This window comes from Diabrotica undecimpunctata, chromosome 9, assembly GCF_040954645.1.
Source record: "Diabrotica undecimpunctata isolate CICGRU chromosome 9, icDiaUnde3, whole genome shotgun sequence".
In the NCBI taxonomy this organism is placed as follows: Eukaryota; Metazoa; Arthropoda; class Insecta; order Coleoptera; family Chrysomelidae; genus Diabrotica; species Diabrotica undecimpunctata.
In genome coordinates this window covers 13,972,660-13,994,050 of record NC_092811.1, presented here as the reverse complement: position 1 = coordinate 13,994,050, position 21,391 = coordinate 13,972,660, and the positions used below count along the sequence as shown (strand labels likewise).

General features: G+C 34.9%; 1 protein-coding gene across 5 annotated transcripts in view; it reads left to right on the top strand.

Moving 5' to 3' along the window:
* The window catches only part of Nos (Nitric oxide synthase), a 588,325-nt gene that overhangs the window by 548,699 nt on the left and 18,235 nt on the right, over positions 1-21,391 (top strand). For all 5 annotated transcript variants that reach the window (XM_072542783.1, XM_072542782.1, XM_072542784.1 and 2 more), the window contains 4 exons: positions 12,436-12,610; positions 12,735-12,890; positions 18,517-18,751; positions 21,136-21,305. In XM_072542783.1, the coding sequence (XP_072398884.1) occupies positions 12,436-12,610; positions 12,735-12,890; positions 18,517-18,751; positions 21,136-21,305 (736 nt within the window). The remainder of the gene's footprint in view (positions 1-12,435; positions 12,611-12,734; positions 12,891-18,516; positions 18,752-21,135; positions 21,306-21,391) is intronic.

Genomic DNA, 21,391 nt, shown 5'->3' with positions numbered 1-21,391 from the left:
ACAAGCGAGAATGGGGAGTTTTTGATAAAGTTTGCCACCAGTAAATGGTAATAAGTTCCACATGCTTCCCGCATAAAGACATACACAAAATGGCATGGATTTCACCAGATGGAACCACAACCAATCAAATCGACCATGTGCTGATAGACAAAAGGGCAGCCAGTAGTATTTCAGATGTGAGAACACGACGAGTAGCATGCTGTAAATCAGACCATCTTTTACTCCAAACCAAATTTAGATGCAGAGTTAACAAAGAAAGAAACGAAAGACAACAAAGAACAAACAAACTGGACCTGGAAAAACTGAGAAGTTCGAAGAAGAAGTCGCAAATGAGTTAAGGACGCTAGAACTGCACTCTATAGAGAGCAAATGGAATATTATCAAAACAGCAGTACTGACAGCGGCAGCGTCACTCTGGGAAACAAGAAAAAGACGAGAAGAGGAGCATGGTTCGATGACGAGTGCAGACAAGCAAAAGAGGAAAGAAATGAAGCATAAAAATTGTATATAACAAGAAGAACACGGGAAAGATAAACATCATTTGATGTCGCAAAACGAAAAGCAGACAAGATATGTAAAAATTCCTTTTATTTCTTTTGCTGTTGTACATATCTCTATTTATTTATGCATTTCATTATTTGCTACAAGTTAAACTAAGGGTATTAGCTTCTTCAGTGCAAAAATTTATGACATTAACTAACACATTAGGCCTTGAAGCGTCGTAGAGAGATCATGACATTGATTTGCAACTAAGTAGGGCATTTTGGGAGCACAATATGGACTGTGGACTTAAATAATTAAGAATTAAAAGTCTAGAAGTGGTCTAAAAGTCCACCCAATGGAGATTATTAGCAAAGATCTAGGTACAACATAGAGTACGAATACGAAAAATTCCTTTTTTTATGTACAATCATATCTAAAAGGTACATTTGTTGGTTTTTGTTTAAAATTTTTGTTAGACTTGGAAAGATCCAATTGTTGAACAATTTTTGCATCATGTGTTGTCTTTCAAGTCGCCAATTGTCTCTGGATATCTCAGTAGACTGGCCTCTCACATACACCCACTGAAAATAGTCCAGTGATATGAATTTGAACAATCTTGTACAAAAACCGTAAATCTGACCACTTCGGAAGTCACAAACTTAAAACTATAAACTTACCAAACATTTTCTTTATTAAATCGATTGGAGCATGCTCTATGTGACTTGTTACCTCATTTTCTGGAAAACCGTACCTCTTCCATATCAAGGCGATTCAATTCAGGAACAAAAAGATTATTGATTATGGCTCTCAATCGACTGTAACCTTCTGTAACCTGCAATGTATTTAAAAACATACGGACTCTTGTTCCACCAATCCATAAATCTAAAGGATTAGACGTTCCGAACGTCAGGAAAAGCTTAGATTTAGAGCCCCTGCCGAATGTAGTAGATATAGATCAGGTGATAGGTATGATAGAGGTGATACAAGGGAAGTCTAAGTGCCTAAAGGGTTCACAAATGGGCCCTATTCCATCTACTATAACCATGACCTATAAATCCTACCAAGAAGTCAGTTTTTTTTTTATATAACGACGTCTCGATAATTGTTTGAAAATTAATTTCATTATAAATGCGAAACTTGTGCTTATTGACCATTGGTTATTGGTTTAGTAGCCACTAAACCAAAAATGAACTTTATCATCTTTTCATGGACTCATTCGGGTCTTCCTCAATGCTAACGCTCTACATCAGCAATACCTTTTTCGATATAATTATTACTTAACTAAAGGCCTGTGTCACAAATCACCATATTATACTATTTGGTTGTGAATTATGAACGAAGAGTGGAAATACGCGATGGAAATTAACATAATGATCAAGAAATCAAGAGCAGCTTTCATCAAAATGAAAAAAATCTTTAAAAGACACGATCATAATTGGAAGTGAAACTTAGTTTACTAAATTCTACGTACTTTAGGTTCTTCTATGTAAAGTAGAGTCATGGACCTTAACTGAAGAGTTCTATACAGAATGGGTGAAGACCGCAAACTAGTGATGACCATAAAATGTCACAAACTAGAATACCTGGCCCTAATAATGCGTAATGAAGAACGATCTACTTTGGATTCAAACTTCAAGGGAAGCTGCATGGAAAAAGAGGTTCCGGAAGAAGACGAATATCCCTATTACATAACCTGCAAAAATGATTTAACTTGATCACTACCGGACTTTCTAGGACAGCAGTCAATAAAATTAAAATAGCCATGTTAATGTCCAACACCTGTAACAAATCCGCATCATAAAAAGAAGACATTAAAGATCATACTAGATGTATCTAAAAAACTAATTCGGAGTAAAAATCTGAGTTTGATTAAAGATTATTCAAAAACCTATATTGGACAGACGATAGATCCTGTAGGGAACGTATGCTACAGCACAAAAGTGACAGATTTTATCTATGAATATCTGCATTCTGTGAAAGAAACTGACAGCAATTTTCTCCGTTTAAACCAATTCTATTATAACACCACAAATTCCAACTGTGATTGTAAAATCGAGGAAAAATATTAAATTTGATACTATAATACTACTGTTGAGTTTTTACATTTATTGAGGAGGCTATTAATATTTAAAAATAAACAATTGTTCTCAATTTGTTTATACAAAACCGAGAAGACTTGTCGATATCTATAAGAAAAAAAACTTGTTTTTATTATGATTATAGGATTATTATCAAACATTGGTTTATTTTGTATTTTAGACATTTTGTTGCAATGAATTTTATGTACACCAGTGTTTCGAGTAAAAATTTATAGAAAGTAACTTTCGCTACGTCAAGAACGAATCATTTACAACGCCGCATGCTAACGAGTAATCAATAAATGCCTTTCTTTATTATTTTCTATTCTAATTGCTATAGCTACCGCTTTTTCTTAAGTAAACTTTTAGATATGTGTAAAATAAACTTTTTAGCTCTAAATAATATTAATTATCTGCTTTTATAAGTTTCAAAAGCTTTGCCTTATAATGCCTTATAATTAAGATATCAGCTTTTTACATGTTCTACTTTTGTTTATGCTCTGTTCAAATTTAACTGTGCAATATAAATTAAATGAATTTATGTAATTTAACGTTAAGAAATAAACGTCAAGAAGACAATGCTTATGATAATTAGCAAGAAAAGGATAACAGAAGGTCAACTCGACGTCAACCAATCCCCTGTCGAAAGAGTGACACACTACAACTACCTCGGCACCATAATAAATGAAGAATGGACCAACAACCAGGAGATTAGAGCACGCATCGGAAAAGCTAGATCCACCTTCAATGGGATGGGGCCTTCTTTAAGAGTCACAACCTCTCTCTTGATACAAAAGTAAGAATGCTGCGATGCTACGTCTTCTCTGTTCTTTTTTATGGTGTTGAATCGTGGACCTTGAACGAAGATATGTGCAGAAAACTGGAAGCATTTGAGATCTGGCTATATCGGAGAATGCTGAAGATTCGTGGACTGACCGAGTCACAAATGAGGAGGTCCTCAAAAGAATAAATAAGAACCGAGAGGTACTGACCACCATCAAATCCCGAAAGTTACAGTTCTTCGGACATATTATGCGAAATGAATCCAGATATGCTTTCCTTCAAGCCATCCTGCAAGGAAAAATATTTGGAAAACGAGGTCCAGGAAGAAGAAGAACATCTTCGGTAAAGAACTTTAGAATCTGGTTCAATACAACATCTGTGCAGCTTTTCCGCGCTGCTGCAGATAAGATAAAGATTACCATGATGATCGCCAACATTCGTAACGGATAGGCACATCAAGAAGAAGAATGTAATTTAAAATATTCATTAAAAAAATATAAAAGCTCGAATGTCAGTCTTTTTCCCTAAAATCTGTCTTCGTTCACACTGATATTACATGTTTCGTCTTTATTGAGAAATCATCGTGTAGTGCGAGAACCGAAGACTGACTTTGAGAGAAAGGCGGGATCCCTTACCAACCTTTCAAGTTGACGGAATGGTATCGATATACAACTTCATCTACTTTGATTGACCAAAAGTGAACACCACCAGTTGTCTCTGATATATGTCTTTTGTCTACCAGAAAGAGATTTCTATAGATTATTTTATAGAGAGCGGCATATTGTGCATCAGAAATCAAGGATGCCTCAAAAAAATATTCTTGACAGGTGACATGACATGTTTTGTCTTTATAAAGAGCTTAGTTAGGTTATACCAGATCCGAATTGACCAAAAGGCTAACAATTGTCATCGTTTTCTAGGAATGGTTATCCCTATTGCCAAAAATATATCCCCTGAGGTTTTCGGAAGGAGTACATCCCAAGCTGGATTAAGGAAAGTCAAAAACTGAATTTTTTGAAATTCGAGGATCCCGAAATTGAGGACAGTTTAGTGAAATCGCTAGACTTAACTCGACTTAATAAATGGAAGTCTACCATACAATATATTGATTTCTCCCGTTCCAGTCTAAAGGATGGGGACTGATTCGCAAACTGGTCGAAGCAATTAGAGCAGAACACTCGAACAAATCAACAATTGAGCCAACAGAATAATTTAGAACTTCCAAGCTCCATCTGAAAAAACTCATACATCGGCTGAAATAAACGCTCTTAAACAACTTAAAGCAAATGCTCCAGCAAGACCAAAATATTCACGTGCCTTCTCATTGGATCAAATAAATGAAGTACTAAAACAAACCAAAACAGGAAAAGAAGCTGGCTTTGATAGAATATATCCTCAATTTATAGTCCACACTGGTATGGCAGTGGCATATGGCAGTGGCTCAAGAAATTCTTTAGCGACATTGTGACTACAGCTGTGATACTTTTATAATTCAAAAGAACAAAAATGATCGCAATTCAGAAGACTGGTAAAGAAAAAAACCTGCGTAAAAGTTATCCACCTATTGCCTTACTCAGTTGTTTTTATACATTATTGAAACGAGTCTTATATAACAGAATATGTAACACTATTGTGGTTGCTCTATCAATTGGCAAGCTCGTTTTAGAGAAAGACAAAACTGCTGTGACCAGGTGTTGTCCCTAACTACATTTATCGAGACTTGCTTTAAAAGACATGAAAAATCCTGCCTATGACATTATGTGGAGAGAGAGCCGTATCTATAAGTTGATGAAAATCAAACCCTGCCTCAAAACTTGTCAGCTAATAAACAGTTTACTAACAGACTGTTTCAGGTATATATGAATGATGCACGGACTAAAGTTAGAAAACTGAATAACGGCTAACTCAAGGCTTAGTGTCAGTTCCATTATTATTAAATTTTTATACGGCAGACATACCTGAAACAATATCAAGAAATGGCTGCCAAGATAAAAGTAAAGAAGCAGGAGAAGATCTAACTACACTAAGTACCTACTTTAATAGCATGTGCTTAGGCAATAACACAAGCAAAACGAAAATCGGTCTCTTTCACCTATCGAGTCGACTTTCAGGAGATACTCTTAATGTAACTCTAGATGACATAGCTGTCAAACATAACAACAACCCCAAATATCCAGGCACCACACTTGATAGAACACCAACATTCAAAAGTCATCTTACAAACGCAGCCTGTAAATTAAAAACAAGAAGCAATATAATAACAAAACGTGCTGGAACAACTTGTAGTGCTTCTGGGAATCCACTTCGGATCTCTGCGATAGCTTAAATTTTTTCAGTGACAGAATATTGTGCATCAGCATTGCTATGCAATTTATTCACACTATGAGAATAATCATTGGAACAATAAAATCAACCCCAGTGTGGTGGCTCCCTATTTTGAGTAATATTGTTCCACCCGATCTACGCCGTACAGCAGCGTTAGCGGCAGAGTACCAGAAAATTTTAGCTAACCTACAATTACGAATCCCTTAAGATATACCACACATTATAAAAGAGAACCAGAGACTGAGATCTAGAAATCCTCCAATGAGAACCGACCAAAAAATTGGTGATACATTGGCAATGGTCAACAAGATGGATGCCAACAATGGAATCAGACTATATCCAGATATCCACGCCAACTCAAGACTTTATCTTTATGCCCGAATACGTACGAGCCATGGTAATGTGCTGACTCGCTGTTCGAATGAGGTCGTGTGAAGGGTCGACAGTGCGATTGCGGATCACCTAGACGGACCATAAAACACTGTGTTTCAGGCTGCCCAAATCGTGGCCTACTGTGGAAACCTCCACTACTTTGTGAAATGTTCCCGAGAAGCAATTGAATGGCTGTGTTAATTTGACATTAATATTTAATTTCATTTTATTTTACTGTTTGTATAAATAAATGAAACCATATCCAAAGAGATACTTGGAGAGAGAAAGGCAAATATCTGAGCAAACTTCCAACTTGACGCAACGGTATCGCTACACAACACCATCTACTTTTAATGGCCAGCATTATCGCGATTTCAAGGTTATTGCAATATCGGAAAAGTAAAAGTATCTAAATACTAAAACCAAAAGACCGACAAGATTTCAGTATTTTTTTACTTAAGACTCAGACTTACGATATTGTTAGTGCGTATCTAGTATATAATATAAATATTTATTGTATAATTTCGTATTTATGACTATCTAAATATGGCATCTCCCTTCTTATAAAGTTAGATATTAACGACCTCAGAAACTACCGCCCCATTAGCTTGTTGTCACAAGTATATAAGCTATTTACAAGAGTTATTACCAACAGGCTAGGAAGTAAGTTGGATTTCTATCAGCCAAGAGAGCAAGCAGGTTTTAGAGCAGGATATGGCACGAATGATCATTTACAAGTAATTAAGAACTTAATAGAAAAGAGTGTTGAATATAACAAGCCATTAGTCATGATATTTGTTGACTACGAAAAAGCTTTCGACACAATAAGTCATCAAAAGATGTTAAACGCCTTAACAGAGTGCCGTATAGATCATCGCTATATAAACATGATAAAATACTTCTATCAAAATGGGACAGCAAGTGTGAAACTGGCAAATAAAAAGACCAACGTATTTAAAATAAAACGGGGAGTGCGACAGGGAGACACAATTTTGCCAAAATTGTTTACAACATTATTAGAGCATATGTTTAAGAACGCAAATCTGAGTGAAAAAGGAATTAATGTCAATGGAGAAATGTTAGTCATTTGAGGTTTGCTGACGATATTGTCCTTTTTGCTGACAGAATCGATGATGCAGTATCGCAACTGGAGAAACTATACCTAGCCTCCCTACAAGTAGGATTAAAAATCAACCACACAAAAACACAAATCATGACAAATCTTGTGTTAAGCGAAAAGATTTCAGTAAATGGCATGCATATTGAAGAAACCACCTCATATAAGTACTTAGGACATGAGATACGCATAGGAAGAGATAATCAAACGTGCGAACTAAGCCGCCGCATAGGACTCACTTGGGTGGCATTCGGCAAGCTAAGCTATGTTCTTAAATCAGAACTGCCTATGTGTCTTAAAAGAAAAGTCTTTAATCAGTGCGTGTTGCCAGTACTTACATATGGTGCAGAGACATTAACACTAACCAAGAAAGTAAGAAATAAAATTTGTGTTACCCAAAGAGCCATGGAACGATCGATGTTAGGCATTTCTCGTAGGGATCGGATCACGAACAAGGAAAAGACGGAGAACAGTAGTGACAGATGCCATAGAAAGAATTATGACCATTAAGTGGAACTGGGCGGGGCACATAGCTAGAATGTCGGATAACAGATGGACACAGTGAATAATACAGTGGAGACCGAGACAAGAAGCACATCGAAGTAGAGGTCGGCCACCAACAAGATGGTCTGATGACATAAAATGGATCGACAAAAATTGGATGCAAACAGCACAAAACAGAAATACATGGAAAAGACTGAGTAAAACCTATATCCAGCAGTGGATAGATCCGGGTTAAATGATGAAATATGGCATATCTGACAAACTATGTCTTACCGTTTGTTTAATATTTTTTACCATACCATTGAACAAATTACGTTCCAGTATTAAAACCTAACGCTAAACTGTTCAAAAATAAAACAAAACATATCTGTTTAAGCATTAAAATTTCAAATATATATTCAGATTTAATTTTTTTTTTTTTGGTGGAATATTTTCAGATTCTGTGTTTGTATGTTGAAGTCAATGATGGAATTATTTGGGTTATTATTTTTAGTTATTAATCGTAAAAGAATGTGACAGGTTCTTATCTTTAATATTTTTAAACTTTTTTAAATTTTTTCTGGCTAAACTTTTTTCAAGCAAAAATTTATTTTACTTTTCGACTAATAATTGGAACTAGTAGCTCAAATAATTCCACCGCTGACTTTAACATAGCATCACAAATTGTGAAAAAATTCCACCAAAAAATAATAAATACTTAAAATTGATTCAAATATGTATTTCTAAAAAACGCTGTGAAAATTGATGGAAAATTGAATAAAAAATGAATCAGCATAGTTTTCTTTGCAGACGATCCAATAATTATAGCGGAAAAAACAGCAATATAAAGAGAACATATCATAAATTGTATCAAAGAAATGGCTAACTGAACGTGAATATATCGACCAAGAGAAGAAAATGAACGAAAGGTCGTATTGCAGCCTTCTACGACTTCTTAATCGAAGTTATCCACCAACAACCGATAGACCTTTTACTTGCCACTAGTATATCCATGGCTCTTATATCACGTTAAAATCGAATTTTCTCCTAGCAACAGTAATTTCTGTTAAAATTGCCTTTCTCTCCAGAAGGTTCTTTTGTAGAATCTTGATTAGGATCATTAAAACCTATTTACGTAGGTAAATAGCTTTTAATGATCTTACAAAGTTAGATAATCAAGCGAAAGAAAAATATAGTCGGAACAAATAAAGTATGTTGCTCAGGATAGAGATCAATGGAATGAGTTGGGAGAGTCATATGTCCAAGAACGGGCAATAGAAAGCTAAGAAGAAAAAAAAGTAGAAAACCTGTTTAAGCAAAGACAACTTTCTAGGTTGCCTCTGTGTTCGTTCGCTTCATTTTTTTATTTGTAGTCTCAGAAACGTCGCTCATTCTCTCATTCATCTAAGTTCCCTTTTAAACCATCTCTTTTAGTCTACGTGTTTAATTTTAATACATATCAATTTAATAGGAAAGTTCTCCTAAATATTTTAAGAACTATTGAAAACATCTACCAAAACAACAAAATGGAAGTCAGAATAGATGGACAACTTAAAGGATATATTGAAATAGGCAGCGAAATAAGACAGATGTACTTATTGAGCCCTCTGTTCTTTAATTGATTCATGGATAAAATCATTAAAAGCGTTAACAAAGACTGGTCTACAAATTTAAAATAAGAGCAAAAGAATTTAATATGACAAGCTCATCTCAGAAAACTAAAACAATAGTAATCAGCAAAGAACCAATCAGATGTAGAATAAAAATTAATGTATTCAAAAAGAAATGGAAATAAAATACCTTGGAATTACACTGTCCAGCTATGGAGACCTCGACAAAGAAGTGAGAGATCAAGTACAAAAAGCAAATAGACTGACAGGATGCCTTAGTAACACTATATGTTTATACGAATTTATAAAGCCAGTGTGAGACCAATAATGACATATGCCTCAGAAACAAAACTCGACACAGCCAAAACACAAAGACTACTAAAAACGGCAGAGATGAGAGTACTGAGAAGAATTACAGGAAATACGCAGAGAGATCGAAAGAGAAAAGAAGACATTAGAAGAAAATGTAACGTACGGGTATAAACGTGATACTAAATAGAATTTGTTATAAAGAGGAAGTAGAAGAAGAAGAAGAAATGCTCAATTCACGTTTACAAGTTGGGACAAAGTGGTGTAAGGCACGGCAAACACTTTCCTTTTTGTGCCACGGTTCTTATGATCACGATACATCGGTTTTATCAGATACATCTACTTTGAATAGAAGAGAAAAAGACGATTAACAATTTAATAAGCAGGTTTTCATTAAAAGGTTTGTTTTAGTAGTTTATAATACATTAAAATATGATAGTGCTTATATATATATTTAGCTTTACTTTATTAGTTAATTTGCGTAGGAGTTGTATCTGCACAAACGGTATATATGTGTATATATTATTTCCTTTACTTTTACAACCATTTTATTGGCTTTTTTTATTCTTATTTTTTGTATATATAATTTGTTATTCCTAAGCATTGTTCACTATATCCTGCTTTTTTATTATTATTTTTTATTTTTCTACTATATTCCAAACCATAACAAATGTTTGTTTTTTTGTCAATCAAGAAAAGTTACTATATATAAACTATTTTATAAATTATATCATTTTTTAGTACATTTTTCAAAATGAGGTTAAAAAATTTAAAAATTTTGTCAATCAGATTAAATTTGAGTAAATTATTATCATGGGTATCTTATAAAGTAAACTCGGCAGGGCTCATTTCCAAACTTCCTCTTACACATGTATAAAATATTAATCACAATATTCATAAAGTAACATATAAATCTATGTACTCTTCTAAAGAAATAGCAAACTCAAAGCCACCTTATATCTGAAAAGTAATTTTTAGAAAAGTGGATTTTATACCCTTCTACTTTTTCTTATCGGAGACACCAACCATTTATATGGATTCTCTTTCGATCTTCCAAGTTGAATTCTTTTTACCTAACTGAATAAATATTCAATAAATGTTCATAGGTGTTCAATGTTACTTCAGATATCTTATCGACCTGTTGGCTTTCATAATAGACATTCATTGCTTCACCCTGAGTCCTTTATACTCTTTTTTAAGACGAGCTAGTTATTATCTTTTGCTGATAATTAATTATTGTAGCAGACATTTAAATATAAAGAGTTCCTCAGCGTTCATAGCTCTCCACGGCATGTTTTCTTCAAAACAATAATGTGTAACGTAAAAGTATTCTTCCTTAGTCAATACTAAACCAAAGTCCTCATCCAAAGTCGACTTTTTTGATATAAAGAAGTACATAGAGCTTCATCGGTAAGTTAGGAGCATTTTATCCCTATTAGAGTAGTTTTGTATCTTTTACGATTACAATTTTTCGTCGTATCAATTTTTCTACTTTAGTAGTGTGAGATTTTTGCGATATTATGATTTACTTATGTCAAAATTTTACTCCATAACGTTCCTGAGTTTGTTTTTGAGTACAAAATTATTTAGTCTCTACTAATTTGCTTTAAATTACATTGAGAATTAACAAGTTTTTTTATTTTCTGCCTCTGTCTTGTGAACGACTTATTTTGCATACTCACCAAAAGTTTGCCTTGTATCTAGAGCTACCCCTAAGTACTTCACTTTTTTGGTAGGTCCGGCTCCTACATATGGATATCTCCCCCTTGATCCTGTTTATGACGTGCTCGCTTCAGTGCAAAAACTACTTGGTATCTGGCCTTAGGACCCTTGAGGATTATTGCTTCAGTCTTCTCAGCCGCCAGTATGAAGTCTTTGCTTCACATCCACGTCTTCACATTGATGAGTACTTGGTTTGCTCTATGCATGACTGGTCAGTTTTTGTTGTGCTCCATCAGCACCACCAACTCGTCCGCATATGCTATTGCCTGTACATTAATGCCCAGGTCAGCTTCCAAAATCTCGTTGAAAAGAACATTCCAAATCAATGGTCCCTGTGGGCTTTCAAAGTCGTACTCATATTGATGCACCTATCCGTGCAGTAATTCTTAACCAAGTTCTGCAGATAGAGAGATATCCCTAAGTCGCCCAGTAGTCTGACGATAATGTTCAGCTAGCAATATTTAAAGCATTCAATATATGAAGAAAGAAAGTCGCCCTCCACCGGCTTCTACATATGGATATCTCAATATTGATCTTGTTTATGACGTCTACCGCCAATTTTCCTTTTCTGGACCCATACGCGCGGTCGGGTATGCCACCTTTCTCCATTATCTTCCTCTTCAGTCTTGCCTACAGAAGAACCTCAAAGACCTTGCCTAAGGTATTTAACAGGCATATAGGTCTGTATGCCCCAGTCTGGTCTTATTCCTTTTCCGGGTTCGAGACAAGTATGAAATCTCAGATTTCCTGGGAACTCTTGCCTTCTTAGCAGGTTGTAATATCCTATTTCCATTGCACTTTCTCCTCGATGATGATTTTTATTATCTCAGGTGCTACCTAATCAGGTTTAAGCACTTTTCCTGCTTTGAGCGTTTTGCCAGCTTTTGTCACTTGTTTTCTCGTAAATTCAGTCACAGGTATCTCCGCTTGAAGTGGCATAAAGCTTACTTCCTCCTTTTGTGTAAACAGAGCCTTGGCTAGTAAAATTGTACAGTAATGTTAATTATATTTGCATTACCTTTCTTGTGTTTTAAAATGACTTATCGTTGAAAAGAATCTTTAGACAATATTAAAATATTGATATGGTTGACAAGAAATACAAATAAGCAATTTTTTGTGTGATAATGTAATAACATATGAGATGACTATTTAGGTTCGCAGTATTTGGATTAGGTTCAAGTGCCTATCCACACTTTGCTGCCTTCGGAAAGTACGTGGACAAGTTACTGGGAGAGCTTGGAGGAGAACGAATTATGAAACTGACCACAGGAGATGAGCTTTGTGGACTAGAACAAGCGTTTAATGAGTGGGCACCACAAGTATTTACGGTCAGTTTTTTTAATTACTACTTAGAATTTTTCTTAAATAACATCCTCGTTGAATAATAAATGAGCTTGACTAGGTTAAATATTATTTTTTGTAATATAAACTAAATAAAATTATTGTTTTTAGGCTGCCTGTGATACATTCTGTCTGGACGATGTAGTTGTTGATGTAGACGACGCTAGAAATAGAATGGTTAAGGAATTGACAGAACAAAATGTAAGATTCCTTGAAAGAGAAACGACTGCTGCTGTGGAGGGATTATCTAAATGTCACAATAAAAAAGTAAGTATATTGATGTTTTTTTACCAAAGTTGAGACACTATTATCGGTTAATAAAACCAAGGTGAGTTTTTGGAATTTGGGAAGTAAATTAGTAACGAGTAAGATTATAGAGGTGGATGTCTCTACAGTAAAAAAGTCCTAAAATTTCTTGCATTCAATAGCTGATATGAAAAAGATAAAGACATTGCTCGGGATGAAGTCCTACATTACATTTAATGCATCGATATTTAGTACACTTGCCACATTTGCCGCACCTTCGTTGTTTTTCAATTTCATCCACCAAATAACCCACATTATCCAAACGAATTTTGTCAGCAACATGTTTTGAAGTTTTTGGACGTACTCCACGTGTTGTTGGAATATTACATAAAATATGGTGGGTATTCATGAGTTAAGAGGTCTTCTCACTAACTATGTATTATCCCTGTGTTCGATAGTCGATATTAACATGTTGATGCAGTCTTTGCTGTGACTGTTTTAATAAACAAACATTTATGTACTGTGGCATGATGATGGGCATATATTGTAAGCCCCGAAACCCATAGCCTAAATTTAACTATAATACAACAACTAACAGCATAACTAATAAACCAAGTATAAAATTTATACTCTGAATAAATCAGGTATAGGCAAAATCACTAACAATAAACATGGAATAACTTAGATGAAGGGTATAATTGGTATAAGAATTTATTCCAAGATTATACCGACCCACACCCTTTTTTAAGTCTAGTATAACCGTGGTATAACCTATTTTACGACTGTCAAGTCATCAGTGACAAGAATATATTATTTTTTGTATTGTTTTGTGAGTAGCTATATAATAAAAAATGTGTTTAAGAGGTGTTGCGGCTGTCGAGGAAGTTAATAGTTTAATTAACATGATGGAAAATACACGAAAAAGAAAAACTTTCAAAGAAAGAATAAATCCATTTTCAAAATACACTGGCAATTTTTTGTAACTTTTTGCAATTTTAAAATACTCAAACTCAATATATAAGATAACAAATAAAGAAAAAGATATATTTGGTGTCAGTTGTCAGTTTCAAAGAAAAATCAAAATTGACATATTTCACTCAATATGTCGTTGTTCTATGTATTTGTGCACAAGATTGCGACATTGCCAAACTATTGTTTCGGAATAAAGTGGGAATACTTATAACTAACATTTATACCGAGTTTATTAGTAACAAATTATTTTAGTATTCTATTTACCTTATACTTAGGATAGCTATTCTAGATATAAATACGGAATAACCTTAGAATACGAGTGTTTTATTAGTAAGACAGTAAAATTGTGAGAATTACCTATCTCCTGTACATCAGTATTATGGACTCACATTGGCAACCTTTTCATTATTTGGTGACTGAAACTGAGTCTTCTAGTTCATTTCTGAAGTTCTGCCAATCTGTCCATGCATTTACCAGCCTAGGAGGTCTCTTTCTTTATTATTCCGTCACTAAGTGTAAGGAGAATGGGAGAATAATTCAAATTCAATTAAATAAAGATATTTTTATTAACATTATTAACATCTATTAACTATTATCTATTAACATTATTAACATCTTTATCAACGTCTGCTTTGCCTTGCAATTTTTAGAAGGCTCAGATTAAGGCAGAAATTGAATTGTGTTTCGAAACTATTTTACGGATTTAAAGATATTTTAATATATTGTTTGTATTGATCCAAATGTACAAATGTACAAATAAGTTATTTGCAATTATTATCCTCATCAAATCATCCCCCTTCAAAACCCATAACATGAAATTTTGATCATGAGTTTTGGCAACAAATATAAGCAATATATACCTTATATTTGTTATAAGTTTTAAATAAGCAGATAAAACACCTCGGATAAAAAGCGATACAATGGGTGCTCGATCTATTTAACATCTGTCGCTCTACCTACCAGATTCCAAAACTGTGGCGTAAATCAAAAGTAGTAGCCCTTTTGAAACCTGAAAAGGACCCTGAACTACCGAGTAGCTACCTTCCGATATCTCTGCTATGCCATTTGTATAAATTGTATGAACGCTTCATTTTAAACCGCACACAGGAAACTTTAGATGCAAAACTATTCCCACAACAAGCAGGCTTCAGACCAGGTAAATCATGCACAAGCCAAGTGCTGAACCTAACAGAATACATAGAGGAGGGGTAGCCTTGATAGACCTCACAGCGGCCTATGACACGATAAACCACAGAACCTTGCTAAGTAAGATCTATAACACTGTGCTTGCCCATGATCTGGTAAATATCATTAGATAACTGTTGTATAATAGACGTTTCTACGTTAAGCTAAATGGAAAGAGCAGATGGAGAACCCAAAAAAAATGGCCTACCTCAAGGAAGCGTTCTGGCGCCGTCCTTATTTAACATCTACACCAACGACCAACCAATGCACCCTCAGACTGAGAGTTTTGTCTACGCTGACGACCTTGGTATAGCCGTAAAGGGGAAAACACTCACACAAATAGAGTCGGCAAGAGAAGTGGCTTTAAACATGATGTCAACTTACTACAAATAAAACTCATTAAAGCCAAACCCTACTAAAATCCAAGTATGTGCATTCCATCTTAACAACCAACTGGCGCATGTAAAACTGAATGTTTCTTGGGAGGGACAACGCTTGAAACATACTGATAGGCCCAAATATCTTGGAGTAATACTAGACCGGTCACTAACGTATAAATTCCACTGTCAGAGCACAAGACAAAAGGTTTCTACGAGAAACAACCTTCTCCGGAAACTTATAGGGAGCAAGTGGGGTGCAAACCCCAGGTCTTGAAGACAACAGCTGAGACTTTATGTCTCTCAACAAGGGAATATGCTTGTCCCGTCTGGGGTAGATCTAGACACGCCCAACAAGTCACCACGGCGTTAAATGAAACATGTAAAATAATTATCGGTTTTATGAAGCCTACCCCTCTACACCTACTGTAACGGGTAGCTAAATTCGCATCACCAGACGACCGTAGATGCGCCTCACAATATGTGGAGAAGTTCAGGCAAACTTTCAATGAAAGGCACCAATTATACGGGTTTGACAAACCGCCAGGAATCAGCCAACTTAAATCAAGGAAAAGGTTTATGAGAAATGTCAGCGTCGAACCACATGAACAGTTCTCCCTACATCCAGAACGACCTAATGGAATGAACCTGGACTGAAGAACCTGGCAAACACTCAATCGCATACGCACTGGTGTTGCCCCTGTAAAACAGAACCTCATTAAATGAGGCATCAAGACAGACAGCGACGCACTTTGTGAATGTGGGGAAATACAGAACGTGGAGCACCTGAGAGTATGCAGATTTTGCCCATCACAGTGCACCCTCGATGATTTATGGCTCGCAAATACAAAGAGTGTAGACGTAGCCCGATATTGGACAGAAAAGATGTAGTCGGGTCCAGACACGAAAAAAGTAAAGAAAGTAAGTTATAAGTTTTGAAGATTAGGCTCTTAACAGGTTAAGTGCCATGAGAGGCCAACAAGGACTCACACATAAAAGTTATATATGGGTCGCGTGATGCCGACGTGAATTTATACGCTAGATCGCCAGAAAATGATGCGAAGCTTAACAGAGGCTTCTCGAACTCATTTAAAATACACGGGGACATTTCCAGCCCGGCCAGATGGTGTAAAAAGCATACTTTTCCTGTGTTTCTAAGATGTCAACGAGGACTCACATGGCCAATAATATTCATAATTACCAATTGCGTAATTATATATTTTTTTGTTATACATTCATAGTAAGAACACATTTTAGGCAAAATAAGCTCTATTTTCATAAGACAAAACATAATAACATTATATCAAAATTTTATCTAAAGTAATAATTTAATTTTTTGTCACGGAATGTATGACAAAAAAGAGCCAAGGCAATAGAATTTTTTACAGCCATTACATATCAATTAGGTGTTGGTTGCTTCCCTCTGTGCTACTTGCCTTCCTTCCTCTTCTACCATTTTTGCGTAACACATGGTATATCGTCTTCTGTTTGCATGACCAACATCGCTGAGTTTGTGACTATTTTCCATAATGACTGGTGTGACAATAAAATCTAATAGGTCCCGAATTACCTCTTCCTTGAATTTGCTTATCGTCATGCTTTCATTGGCAATGCTTTAATGCGCGACATAGGCATCTATAAGTGCTGTGGTAGTCAAGAGCTCCATCGATAATTTTCTGTACCATTTTATTCCTTTACATAATGGCGAATAATAGCTTTTTGTTTGATTCGATATATCAATGAAGCTTTTATATTTAATAAATTCGATGACATTCTTTGGCTTTACAATATCAACTCGTGTCTTTTGCATTGTCACCATTTCGTCAGCGAATTTGGTAGTAATCATCAACAAATCTCGTTTATTCCTCAACTTCTAAATAACGATGCCCGAATTACTTTGTTCAGCTACATGTTTGCCTACTTTTAGTGTTTTGGAAATGACGTTTTTGGAATTATATTTGCGATTTGCACGTAGCGTACCAATAATATTAGATATAAGTTTTTTGGTGTAGGACTTCATGTGCAAGTGTAACAGAACTGTAGTAGTTATCAATCTCAAGTGTGCTTCCTTTGTCAAGCAGTCCATCCATGAGTTTCATCACTACATTTTGTTGGTATGGTGCTACCTTTAGCATGTTCTTTTTCACAATATACGTTAAAATCGTAGGTATTTTCCTTTGGATCGATGGCAGCTTAAATTTATCCTTTAGTCTGCTAACGAAGGGAACGATCTTCTACAAACGGTCATCTGTTGTTACTGAATTATGTTGAAATGCAGCGTTTTTCATAATAAATGGAAGCGATTCCTTGACATTACTTTTTTGATATTATTCACAAAAAAGATTATTCTTTGACCAGTACGAATGAAAGGATGCTATAAGGATGCATATAACTATACCCAGGAATCGTTTTATTTTGACGACGTCAGTGTTGCGCCACGCGATAATACGTGCGTTTTTTTCTGATTTTTTTCATTATACTGCAAGGCAAACGCAAGCCACGGCGACGGCGCCTTCGCTTGTTAGATTTGCCGACACGTTAACAACAGGAATAGACAAGTCAAGGCGTGATGTCGTGGAACTCTCCAGGCATTTTGTGATAAAAATTTTGCTGGTGGCCCCAAAACTCCAACGTGGACCCACGTTTAAAAAAAAGAAATTTTAACCAAAATTCGCATTTTAGAGTGTTAGATTTTGATTTGAAACTCAAAGACAGTAATCGAAATACTTTTTAAAAAAAAGTTATCGGCCAATAAAGACATTAAAATTTTCAATATGGTGGCAATTAACGTATTAACAATCAATGAACGTGATAAATTATGTTAATCTCATGAGAGTGCTAATTAACATTTTGATCAAAATTCTCTCAGTAACATTTCGTGTTTGAATCTTTGTTCTTTTTCTAATATGACCATGGAGTTAATTAACTGATATGACAAGATTTTTGCTAGTATTTATGAGGTAAAGTGGAGCAACGTTGAATTACTTGTTTTATTTCCAAAATTCCAAAAGTTTGTTACAATTTTATAATTTATCATTGCGCAAACTTATAAAATTATTTAAATTTAACAACCGTTTATTTCGGAGCTTATTTTCAAACATTAATTTATGTAGATAAACCCATCAAAACTTATTCGAAGAACCAATTTACATAAAAGCAATGACCCGAAATCCACGATACTTCTGGAATTTTCTTCAACTTCAACCTACAAGCCTGGTGATCATCTTGCCGTCTATCCATTGAATCGGTCAGATATTGTGGATGGAGTTATTAAGAAGTTAAGAGGGGCTGACAATCCCGATGTTTCTGTAGAGTTGCAATTGATGGAAGAGACTCATACATCAAACGGTAAGTAATAATTAATAAATTTTGCCTATTTTAAAAAAAAAAGTTAAAATATGTAACGATGGTACCGTCAGCGCTTGCCACTGGCTTACCGTCTTTCAAAATGTCCGCACTTTCACCGACTACCTAGTACTGCCAAAATATAAAAGACGTCACAGACATTATAAGTTGAAAAATAACAAAGAAGGTCCTGACTTTATTAAAAAATTTTGGTGACTCTTGAACAAATTTTTGTATTTTTTATGACTTTAAATGTAATTTGCAATTAGTTTATTGTTATTATTAATAACTCCGCCGATTGTGCTGCAAAGTTAAACTGGCAATACATGCTTTCAGAGCTTCAGAGCTTTTATTGTATTTAAGTATGCTAAATAGATTTTTGTTACAAATACAATACAATACAATTAAAGTACAATGAGCATGAAAAGATATTATTGATGTCAATATCCGGAAGATAAGGACAATGACCAAAAGGTAAGGTCTTCTTGGTTGCTAACAGATGAATTCCTTGCCAATCTAGTGTGAAGAAAAACCTCACGATCTGCACATGGAATGTTAAAACATTATACGAGGCAAATAAGGCTCATAACACAATCAAGGAGATGGATCAGCAGAAAAAAACAAATGTATAACAAAGTCTAAATTGATGGGAAAATAATAAAGCAGGAAACAAGGTATAGATATCTGGGAATAGATATAACTAGTTACTGAGATGTTAAAGGAGAAGTACGACAACAAAGCTTAAAAGAAAGTAAAGCGGTGGGATCTCTTAATGATAAAATCTGGAAGAACAAACACCTAAGACAAGACACAAAAACAAGAATCTATAAAGCAGCAATTAGAGCTATATTAACATACACGGCGGAGACAAGACCTGACAGCATAGATGAAAATACTTGGACGAATATCAGGGAAAATTCTGTTGGATAGGGAGAGAAGCGAAAACATAAGAAGAGCATGCAGTATAGAAGGCATAAATGGATGGGTGACAAAACGGAAACAGGAGTGGAACGAAGACATTAGTAGAATGGCAGAAGATAGGATAGTACGAATTGCACGAGATAAGTCACCAAATAGACGAAGAAGTATTGGCATATCAAGAAAAAGATGGCGCGATAATTTAAACAATTTAGGAAGCTAATATTGAAGAAGAAACAGGTTTTAAAGCCTACATACAAGAAGGAAGAAGAAGGGATGGATAGACATAATGGAAATAAGCGAAATAAGCTGAACGAACTCTGGGTAATGTAAGATTAGTAATCGTCACATATATTATTCAGGTAACTCTAACGGAAGACAATGGGGATTCTTATATAAAGACACGTTAAAAACTTTTTACCTACATCGGAAAGAATGCTCCCCCTTTAACTTAACACCTAGCCAATTACAACTAACATTATCCAGGTATAATTGTCCACAGACCCCAACTGTAGACAAATCAGACGAATAAGTGAAGCTTTCTATAATGAATTATTGCCCTTAAAAAAATGGATTTCACTTTGATTAGGGGTGATCTAAATGCCAAAATTGATACGGACAAATCGGAAAAAGTTATAGGATAGTTTGCGCTTTGATAAAGAAATTATCGAGGTAAGCGATTGGGTGAATTTGTACCAGAAGAAGAGTTTTTTATTGCAGATCGAAACAACTTGATTACCGTTATTCAAACGAATGTAGCGGATCAGGAGCTTGAAAAGTTGCTCAGTCTTTCACAAGACCTACAAGCGAAAAATAAATAAGAAATCGTAAACGGCAAATGATATTTTAGATATAATGAAGGAGACACGAAAGTTCAATGATCAGGACACGACATTATAAAAAAGGATAGACAGAGCGATCAAAAAAGCAATCAGAATAGCTAATGATACATGGCTAAAAGAACAATATGTGAAAATATTGTTATTTCAACATAAACACGATTTATTCAATATGCACAAAAAACTAAAAGAAGCTGCAGGCTTATACAAGCCTAGAATAGTTTGGTGTTTGGCGGACAATCAAGGCTATTACCACTATTAAGTGTGGAAGAAAAAAATATGTGGAAGTTACTTTTGCAGACGAAAGGCAGAATACCGTTGAAGACAAACAATGTCAAACAGAACCCGCCATTACCATCGAAGAAGTTACGTAAGTTATTATAAAAACTAATGATGGTAATGCTGTAGGGCCTCACAAGTTTTGTGCAGAAATCCTGAAACTTATGGATGAACACATAATAAAATGGATAAAAACTATATTGAACAAAATATGTATAATTGGAAAAACTATATTCTTGCTATAAAACAAACAATACAAGATGTATAGATAACCTATTTGACCTTCACGGCTCCACTCATATGTGTCGTATAGTAGTCAATCTTAGTTTTAACATTTTTTTTATTTTTTAGGTATTGTTAGGAACTGGAAACCACATCAAAGATTACCCAGTTGTTCCATAAGGGAACTATATCAACGGTATTTAGATATTACCACACCAGCAACACCAAATTTGTTAAAATACTTCGCATCCATAGCAACTAGTGAAGAAGACAAGAAACAACTAACTTTACTTGCCACAGTAAGTACTATAGTACAAATTTTTTCAAGTTACTTTCATAATTTGGCATAAAATTACTTAATTATTATGAATTCTGTGAAAAAATT